Raw genomic sequence first — 10,249 nt, forward strand, 5'->3', positions numbered from 1 at the left:
TAATGTTGTATAATATATATATATATTTTTCATAAAATATGAGATCTCTTATTTTTGTGCAATTTGAATAGAAATAAATCTCTTGTCCTTTTATGATTGAACAAAAGCTAGTGCTCTAATCTCTTGTATTCTTATAATTTGAATAGAAGTAAGTGACCTTAACACACATATTTTTATGTGAAAACGAATACCTGTTATATATAAAAAAAAAAACTATAAAAAGAATAACAACTTAAAAAAAAATTGTGAAGGATTTGAGAATTGATTGGTGTTTGAATGAGTATATAAATTTAGAATATAAGTCAAAATTCATAAGTTAGAAAGTCTAATTACCTTATTTTTATTTTTTAGCTTAAAAATAAGTGTTTAAAATATTTTTTAATTTTATCCAAACATTTCACAATTGTTTAAAAGCTATTTTAACTTGAACACACTTACGATAAGCCAATTGAGACACACCTTTATTTCTTGTTTATTATTCTCCTCTGTTTCATTTTACGTAGCTTTTTTTTACTTGACACGTCCGTTAAAAAAATTTTGAAGTATATTTTACAAAATTAATTTTATTAATAATGTCTTGAAGCTCTAAGTCTAACTATTATTATTTTCTTTTAGTTATTTAACATTGATGGTAATATGTGAAAGAAATAAGATTTGAGAAAGTGGACAATTAATTTAAAACAAATATATTTAGAAAGAAGGGGAAGTAAAATGAAATGGAGAAAATTGGTCATTTTGCTAAAACTAAATGTCTCATACTAAAGGATCACCTACTAAATTAGATACAAGTAATTAATTTTTTTTGAATTTTATCCCTACAATTAATAACATATAATTACAATTTTAATATTCATTATTATGTTCGATGAATATCATTAATATTGATAAAAAATAAAATAGTAAAATTTATCATTTAATTTATCTTGTAATCTCATTATAAAATACTCTCTCCGTTCCATTTTATTCGTTCTAAATTTTCTAATTTGGTGTTTCATTTTACTTGTCTTTTTTTACTTATCAAGACAAGACAATTTTTTTTCTATGTTTTACCCTTTGCATTAATTACTTTTTATTTAAATTAAAATGTAAACATCATTTAATAAAGGTATTATGATAAATTAATCATGTTATTTATTGTTTTTTTTAATAGCTATGTTATCTCAATTTGAGACGGATAAAATAGGATGGTAGGTGTAATATGTGTCCAACTAAAATGAGAGAATATGTGCCTAATATTTTGTGTTGAATTTATAGTTTTTTGAAATTCCCTTCTTCTTTTTGCGTGTTGTTATAATTAATTAAAATTAAAATTAAGATTAAAATAGCGTCACCCATCTTTTCACGTGTCTTCCTTTATTCTTCCTTTTTCCTCAGATTTTATTTCTGGGGAAATAAAAAGTTGTGGGCCTTTACGTTTTATCTCATCCCTTTTTTTTGACGGTGCTTTTCCTATAAAAACTCACTTGAATATCCTCAAATTTCAACCAATTTTATTTTTCTCTTTATTCTGTTAGTAGCAAAAATAAAAAATAAAAAATAAAAAAATGGAAGGAACAAAAAAACCAACAAGTTCTTCATTTACTTCTGATCTTTTTGGTTCCAAAGACTCTTCTGCTTCTTCATCTTCTGGAATTTTTGGTTCTATTTTCCCCCCGCCTTCCAAGGTATGGAATTTTTTTCATCATGAATATTGTATTTAATAATTTTTGTGATGAATTATGGTATTTTGTGTTGAGGGGTTCTAATCAATTTTTTTCTCTGTTTTTGTTTCTTGAAAAATTCTGTATAGATGTTATAATGTCTTAGCATTTCGTTTTTCTTGATACGTTGTTTAGTTTTTCTCCCTCCATTTCAATTTATGTGGCATCTTTAGAATTTTACGTACTTTTAAAACATATAAATTTTATTTTAAAAAAAGTTTCATACTCAAATTCATGAGCAAAAGTGTCATAAATTGGGACAGAGAGAGTAACAAAATATATTGGGTGAAAAATTGAGAAAAAATAAAATAAGAAGTACAAGAAAAAGAATCTTTTAAGTTTAAAGTTGTAAAGGGAAATGAGGAGTTTTTCAATTGGAGAATTTTTGTATGTCAGATAGAATCTTTTAGACAAGAATAGAATAGAATAGGAAAAGTAGAAGTTGCGATAGATATATATTCTGTTTGGTGGAGTTTTATTTTAGTGATGCCTTTTGAACAAAAGTAATGCTAAACTTAAAGGAGATGTTGGAATATAAATGGAAAATAGAATGTTCTTTCCAAGTATTTTGGATCTTATATTGGCTTATGGCTATGTTCTTATAATATCTTAAATTACTTTTGTGTTAAGGGACATGGATCGATGAATTCGGAGCAATCGAGGCAAGACCCTGTGATTCATCAGGCAAGAAATGCTAAAGGTGGATCTTCAGGTTAGTAAAATACTAGTTTGGAATCAAGAAGAAATGTGACTTGTCGAGATAATAACTATTAATGGAGTAACCATAAGAGAAATTAACCTAATCCCAATTATATTTATCATGGTAATGATTAAAGTATGTATATTATTCACGTCACGTAAGATAGTCAGCCAAAGCTCCTCCTATATTAGGATCAAGTTGTAATGTAACAGGGGAATCCAATTCCTTAGGTTGGGCCTTTCCCTCGGGACTCTGTGAAAATATTTACCTCTAACCAGATTTTCAATGGATTTTGTAATTTTCCCCCCCTCATGAAGGTGCATATAGTAGATGCGCAAGAATGAGGTTGTTCAAAGATTTTTGCTAGCATGGTTAAGTACATATATTGTTTGCGATACATAAAATATTCAGCTGGAGTCCCTACATAAGAGCAAGGTATCATAATGTAACAGGGAAATCCTTATCCAGATAAATTTGTTATGTTGGTTTTTCGCCCTGCCACAACGTGAAAACATCACCAGATTTTGAATTGGATAAACTAATTCATAGAAGGAATATTGGATTTTGTGTTTTTTTTAATTCAACTGAAGGTGCAGACAAGAATGAGTTTCAAGGATTCCTTATTTTGCTAACATGGTTTTCGACACGACTCAAATACCAGCTGGATTCTTTTAACAAATTTATATTGTGTTTAGTCTAGTGGAATTGAAGAAGATCAACTCTATCCAAATGCCAATCTAATTCTATGTCGCTTAGAATCTCCAAAAATGTTGTCAGATTGCCTTTGTAGAGAATCTGACACGTTTGTCGATATTTTTGGAGAGTCCGAGAAACATAAATATGATTTATTGAATCACAGAAATATAAGCTTTCCACTTGCGGTGAGAGCAGTCTCTCTGAAATTATGCTTTATTGGCAATTTCCTCTTCTGTTCGTGGAGGATATATACAATGATTTCCTCTAAATATCAAAATATTTGTTCTGTTGATGTTCTTGTATATTTCATGCTGATGAAAACTTTCATTTTTTTCCCACTTTTGCTTTGCAGGAAGTACTCCTACTAGCTCCGAAGCTGCTAGTGAGGCTGCACAAAACAAGCAGCCGAGTTCATTTTATCAGAACGAAAAAGTACAGCCCTGCCATCTTAGTTCATCGATATACTATGGGGGGCAAGATGTCTATTCATTTCCCCAAAAGAACAACCAGAGCTCTACATACCCTACCGTGAGTACATATTCTCGCATATTAAAAGAAAAGAGACAATTTCACGGTGTTTAGATCTATTGGTGCAATGTTCCTAATCTGAACACTAAGGTTTCTTTTTTAATGATACTTTGCTCCTTGGAAGATGATATAGCTTTTATTAGATCAGTAAGTGTTTGTATTGTGTTAAGTTGCATCATAGAAGTGTCTAGAGGCGAGTTCGGAAGGTTCATAGTGGTTCTGATCGACGATTATATACATGTATATGTACTAAATGTTCACTATCTTTAAATTTGAATATATATGCACGGACAAATTGTTCACATCAAAAGAGCGTCAAGGAAGCCTGGATTTTAGATGTTGGATCTGCCGGTGAAAGTATTTGAGACAGATATTGATAGGATTACTTTCCAGTAGTGTCGAGGCAGCCTCGACTTTTAAGGTGCTGAAGTTGTCACTGAAGAAATAGATGATCTGTTTTTGCTACCTACCAACACGAGTGAGACCTGTAAAATTCATTTAAGCCCATTTTAATTGGAGTTATTAATGAAAGAAGAGAAAAAGGCAGAGTCCATTAGGCAAGGGAAAAATCATCACCTGGATACCAATATTTGTTCCAACTGTCATTGGCTTTCTATTGTGATGTTTCTAAATTTTTTCTTCAATTTCGTTTCCACGCAGTTCAGCAAAGATAATGGCGAAGATGATTCTGGAAGTGCGTCTCGAGGAAACTGGTGGCAAGGTATGTAGCTTCGATTGTTTTTAATTACTGTACAATTTCCTAGGCTCTTTTGGCGCACAGTTCAAAACTTGGTGGATAATGAGCGTTCCTCTCTGCCGTTCTCCACTTAAATATAAACTTTCATGTATGAGAAAGTTTGAACTCGTAGCGGGCGCGTAACATTCATGTATGAGTATGATGAATCTCATTCTTATCAACACAAGACATGGTTTTTCATTTTGCAGGATCTCTTTACTACTAAGAGCTCACCACCAATAACATGGAGGTTACATATACTCAAGGTATAGAATACATATATTCTTGATAGAAGTTGCTTTGATCCTTATTTATTATTTTGCTTATGAATGCTACCATAAATTCCAACTTTCAATTCCTATAGGCATTTGCTTGTTTGTCTCAATCTTATCATAAAATTCCATAGACAATTTTTATTTCATTTACTTCTCATTTTGTATATGTGTTTTTATCTTTTTCTAATTTATCTTCTCTGTCTTGTGGCAGGAAATTAAATATATAGAGAAGCAGTTATCTACCTCAAATATTAAAGATGGATGATTACTAGTAATTAGCCAAATAGAGCACTAGTTGGTTGGGTCCTACAGATTATAATTATAATTATAATTATTAGGATATGTAATTGTAGTTAATTAGTGTTTTTCTCTTACTTGTAAAGAGACATGCAAACCTTATGCACTTTGATTAGCTTACAACTTTTGTGCTTTGAAGACTCTTTTTTTGGGCTTCAAATCTTTCTAAAGTTCCCAATATCCTGTATAATTATATACTTAAATGGTTATATTTGATGTGTATATATTATTCTGCTCAATTCAAATTCAAAGCGATTGCAACTTCACAAGAGGTATCTTCTTGTGGTTTTGTGGAATTATTTTTGTGTCCATTCCTTTTAATTGCTTAAATCAAATCCAGTGAATTTTCCACATGAGAACACTAATTGTGTTTGTGAACGAGTTAAAGAATTTGTCTGAAAGCTGTCTACTCAGAAAACCATGTATGATACTGACTTAATAATTGACGCCACGTTTGACTCCAAATGAGGACCACATTTATCTTTCATTTCACTTACTCTGGTGGTCAAGTCTGACATGGTAAGCTGTTTGCAAGGGTAATGAAAAGATCTTTTTTCTTTGGAGTTTTAATTTACCGTTTGATATTTGTTCTCAGGTTTGATTAATTTAGAGTCTCATTTTAGATGTAAAGAGATTTTCATTTAAGGTGATTTCATTCTTAAGGATATAACTCGAGATATTTGATTAATAATAAAAGGATATTTGCCACAACGAACTCTGTAGAGTTTATGAAAAAAATCGATGGTTTTTTTTTTCCAGGACTCAAACTTAATATCTTTTTCTAAAAACGAAAAAGTATAATACTATTTTATAACAATTATAGATGATGACATTGAAAAAGACTTCGTTCTCGTGTTAAAAATGATTTCATTCTCAAGACTTAAAGCCTAGACTTTTTGTTTAGGATGAAAAAATACTTATCATTTATAACCACCTTTAAGGTGTCAATGAAAAAAACTTGTTCGTTACTAAACGTGGTTTCATTACCTGAAATAAAATTTGAAATTGACATATAAACAACTTTTTTTTTTCTGAGTAAGAATTTGAGACCTTCATTAAGAAAAGATAAGACATTTATCTATCTTATCACAATGAAAGTGACTTGGATAGAACATTTTGGATGTTCCTAGTATTGTCCTGCTTCTAATGGGTATCATTCAAGATCAACCTTGTCTATTGATATTTTATTCTGGCAGTTCTCTTTGACACCAACTTTAATTTGTTATCTTTAATTGTTACATTAAACGGTCTGTTTCTTGGCAAAAATACATAAATAGATATTTTAATTTGATATTTACGAACAGTTGAATATTTAATTTTAATTATAACCAATTATAAACTTTTTAATTTGATATAGGTGTGTCTCACAAATATTTTAATTTTAAAATGCACATCTGAACACTTTTAAGGTGCTGCATTTTAGATTTACTTTCTTAAAATTGGGGTGTTATGAGATCAATTTAAATCAAATTAAAGTGTCTAAATGGTATATATTTATTTATTGTGACCATTATTTATATAATATATTGTTTGCAACAAATTTTAAAGTACAAAATAAATTATGAAAAAATGTATTTTTATTGATGAATAACATGGTTACATTTCTATTTCTCCCTTTGATTCATTCTCTTTTAATTATCTTGGACCTCTTTGTAATATACTTAATCACGGAGAACATCACATGGTGGCTTGGATAAAAACAGTATTTAATTTCTTAATCTCTTTATAAATATTTCAGGAATTTATGACATTTCAAAATAAATTTTCAAGAGAATATGTTATCGCATAATTTAAATCTTTTGAATAGAATAGGTTCTAATAATCCTAACTGAAACACAAATCTTCTCATAAAATTCCTAAGAAATTTCAGTCTCCACATATGCCGTTCTAGTTTGATTCACTTGTCCAATCAAAACCAAACGTCACTTATCTATTCCAATTCAAAAAACTTGAACTAGTTGTGAAGATAAAGAGGTGTTGGGGACAAATATAATTAATGCTACTGTTGGAATCCCATGCTTTTCAATTTTCTTATCCATTTGTTTGTCCACCGACTAACCGTCTAAAACTGACTTATCTTTTTATGGATAGCTTTAACTGAAATTGAATTGCTCCATATCCCAACCGAGAGTTTTTTTCCTTTAGAAAAAGACAGATGAATGTAAGGACGAGGGAGAAGTTCAATGAAAGCTTGACAAATATCTGTATATGTGTCGATATACTAATGTGTCTCTTTTGTTTATTGTGTCATAAACTTAAACAGTTATAATACAGAGACCGAGTCAAGAAATATATTTATAATTTATACTAAATTAGATAATTTTTTAACTTAATAATTGTGATAAATATTTATTGTAATTAATTTCATAGGTGAGATTTGAAAAAAATATATATATATATACCTAGATCTTATTTATATTTTTATGCAACAATAAGATTGTTTTCAATAGAGTATATACTCAAAGGAAGAGTAATCAAAGCATTGATAGGAAAAAATCAATAGCAATAAACACACAAAATGAAGCATAGTAACAAAAGTTAGAAAATAAGACACTTAAGTAAAAACTAACTAATACTACTAACTACTAAGTAATAAGGAGAAGATGAGGAGACTCATGCACCCACGGTCTCTTCCACATAAAATACTACAACACACGACTAGGTACTAGTGCCACCCTTTCGCCTTTATCTTCGATCTCCGAATTTTCTTATCTAATGTATCTAATATATCATGTCATATTTGACCGGCTATATTGCCAATACCTCCCGTACCTCCTCTTTACATGAATAGGATTGATTTTACCCTAGCAAACATTATCACATCATTTGCAAAGCAAAAGCAAAAGAGAACAATATTAAGCTCTAGCATTTTGCATGATAATTAAAATCAGAATCATCTCCTAGTGTATTCAAACATCTATTTAGGTACACAACCCTACTCCCTGCACACCTACTAGTCCTAGTCTTACATTGGCCATGGAAATAAGATATCCCAGAGAAACTCATATTGATTGTCACTGGATCCTTCATTCTTGTTGCTCTTCCCGTGAACATTTGTACTCAAGAATCAGAAATTTATACTAGGGTCTAGGAAAAAGATCATAGTATAAGAGCTAGCCAAATATTATATATGTCCCAATGGAGCAATCACTTAATGATGCTTTTTATTACTCACTCTTTTATTTTTACTGGTTACTTATTTCCTAATTGAATTTTTATTTTTACTTGTCATTTTTGACATTTTAAAAAAGTCAACTTTTATTTTTATATTTTATCCTTACCGGCCATTAATTATTTTTTTCTCTAAATTAATATCAGGACACAATAATAAACAATATTTAATAGGGTTACTACGGATAAATAACCATGTCAATAATTATTTTTCTTAATGAACATGTCAAATCAAAATATGACAAGTAAAAGTGACCCTACAAGAAAAATGCTTATTACCTGAAATTTTCATCGGGATAATGTGGTAAAATCCCCAAGTAATTTGATTACCTGCAGAGTTTCTTACCAATTAGAATCCAAAGGAAATACCTTCATAGGTAATTATTACCTGCGGATTTATAAAATCCCTAGGTAATTTAGCTGCAAAAATAAATCTGCAGGTAATTATTGCCTACGGATTTATAAAATTCCTAGGTAATTTAGTTGCGATAATAAATCCTCAGGTACATTATTTGCAAATTTATTTGCGATTAACTATCAAAATTTTGGATGAATTTTTTGATAAAATTTCATAATAAAGGATTTTACTTGCGGATTTTCACGAAAAAATTCATAAGTTATTCCCCACGAAGATTTCCAAGTAAATCCGAAGGAAATTTAGAGGTGAAAATTCTTAATTAACAAAAGAAATTTCTGGCGGATATTTATGAAACTATTTCGCAAGAAAATTCGTATGAAATACCCCAAGTAAATCCACAAGAACAAATTTTCTCAAAAAAATAAAAAATTCATGAATATTTAGCATGTGCATCCCCATGAAAATTCCCAAGTAATAATTCTAATAATTCTCAAGTAATAATTCCCAAGTAATAATTAGTAATTCACACATAATTACTAAAAATATTTCACAATTAGTCAAAAATCTATTCAAAACCTCTAATAATTCTCAAAAAAAATTATTCAATACAAGTCTAATATAAACTATTACAGCTAACAAAAAAACATAATTCGTAACATGTTAGGATTTGGACTTACTTGGAATAAAAAAGATGACGGATTTAAGATTTGGACGAGAGAGATTTGAGAGAGGGGCGAATTTTAGCAGGGTTGCTTCAACTAAAGACGATGAGGAAGACGAGGTTAAATACATTCCAAATTTCTTACTATAAACACTCTTTAAGTAGTAAAATTGAAGGAGTTTGAAAGAGGGGGTCGAATTTGAGATTATCAGTGGGAGTTTTGAGAGAGCTGCTGGTGGGTTTTTTATTTACCTTAAATATAATAATAAATATTAAAAACTAAATAAATATTTTTACTTCACACTACTGATAGATAATTATTCTTAATAATATCAATTTATTTAGTAAAATATTAGCGACCTCCTGTTTAAAATTTTATTGATTCGTTTTATATTTTATAATTTTTTTAAATAATTTTAATTATTTTGATGATAATTTTTTTATTGATCTTTTACCGACTTCATGAGGTCTCTTTATTTAAAAAAATTTAAGAAAACAAATTGAGGGGATAAGAGACCTCATGAGGTCTCTTATTTTTTACCTACTTTTGAGGTCGCTTATTTTAGGCCTCTTTTTATAACTTTTTTAGTAGTGAGTGTAGGTACTTCAAATGTGAACTTGTGTTTTAAATTTAGTTTAGTTTGGTAACTTGTGAAGTGAATTGGTGACTTAAAATGTTTAAGTGTAGGTTACTTGAAAGGTGAACTTTTGTTTTGAATTTAGTAAGGTACATGGTCACTTGAGAAGTGAATTAGTGACTTCAATTTGTTTAAGTGTAGGCAATTGAAATGTGAACTTGTGTTTTGAATTTAGTTTAGTTTGGTAACTTGTGAAGTGAATTAGTGACTTGAAATGTTTAAGTGTAGGTACTTGATAGATGAAGTTTTGTTTTGAATTTAGTAAGGTACATGGTCACTTGAGAAGTGAATTAGTGACTTCGATTTGTTTAAGTGTAAGTACTTAAAATGTGAACTTGTGTTTTGAATTTAGTAAAGTACATAATCAATTGAGAAGTGAATTAATGACTTGAAAATGTTTAAGTGTGGGTACTTGAAATGTGAATTTGTGCTTTAAATTTAGGAAAGTGTGGTCACTTGAGAAGTGAATTAGTGACTTGAAAATGGTTA

At 29.5% G+C, this 10,249-nt stretch overlaps 1 protein-coding gene and 1 long non-coding RNA gene across 2 annotated transcripts; one reads left to right on the top strand and one right to left on the bottom strand.

The window, feature by feature from the left end:
• Positions 1-1,219: 1,219 nt before the first annotated feature.
• LOC107842851 lies at positions 1,220-5,171 on the top strand. Its single transcript, XM_016686887.2, has 6 exons — positions 1,220-1,664; positions 2,331-2,412; positions 3,449-3,624; positions 4,285-4,345; positions 4,570-4,626; positions 4,847-5,171. Exons 1-5 carry the CDS (start codon positions 1,545-1,547, stop codon positions 4,584-4,586), a joined length of 456 nt encoding a protein of 151 aa, XP_016542373.1. The 5' UTR covers positions 1,220-1,544; the 3' UTR covers positions 4,587-4,626; positions 4,847-5,171.
• A 1,533-nt stretch (positions 5,172-6,704) lies between these two features.
• LOC124887314 lies at positions 6,705-9,375 on the bottom strand. The gene is made up of 3 exons (XR_007044783.1): positions 9,139-9,375; positions 8,383-8,433; positions 6,705-7,071 (listed from the first exon to the last, which is right to left on the bottom strand). It is a non-coding gene; the product is annotated as an uncharacterized LOC124887314 (long non-coding RNA).
• Between the last annotated feature and the right edge of the window lie 874 nt (positions 9,376-10,249).

Source organism: Capsicum annuum, chromosome 9, assembly GCF_002878395.1.
Source record: "Capsicum annuum cultivar UCD-10X-F1 chromosome 9, UCD10Xv1.1, whole genome shotgun sequence".
NCBI lineage: Eukaryota > Viridiplantae > Streptophyta > Magnoliopsida > Solanales > Solanaceae > Capsicum > Capsicum annuum.

Bases quoted from the DNA above. Each gene is read 5' to 3' on its own strand.
- LOC107842851 (XM_016686887.2), top strand. From the start codon at position 1,545: ATGGAAGGAACAAAAAAACCAACAAGTTCTTCATTTACTTCTGATCTT. The intron at 1,665-2,330 runs GTATGGAATTTT...TTTTGTGTTAAG, and splicing joins TTTTCCCCCCGCCTTCCAAG to GGACATGGATCGATGAATTC. The intron at 2,413-3,448 runs GTTAGTAAAATA...TTTGCTTTGCAG, and splicing joins TGCTAAAGGTGGATCTTCAG to GAAGTACTCCTACTAGCTCC.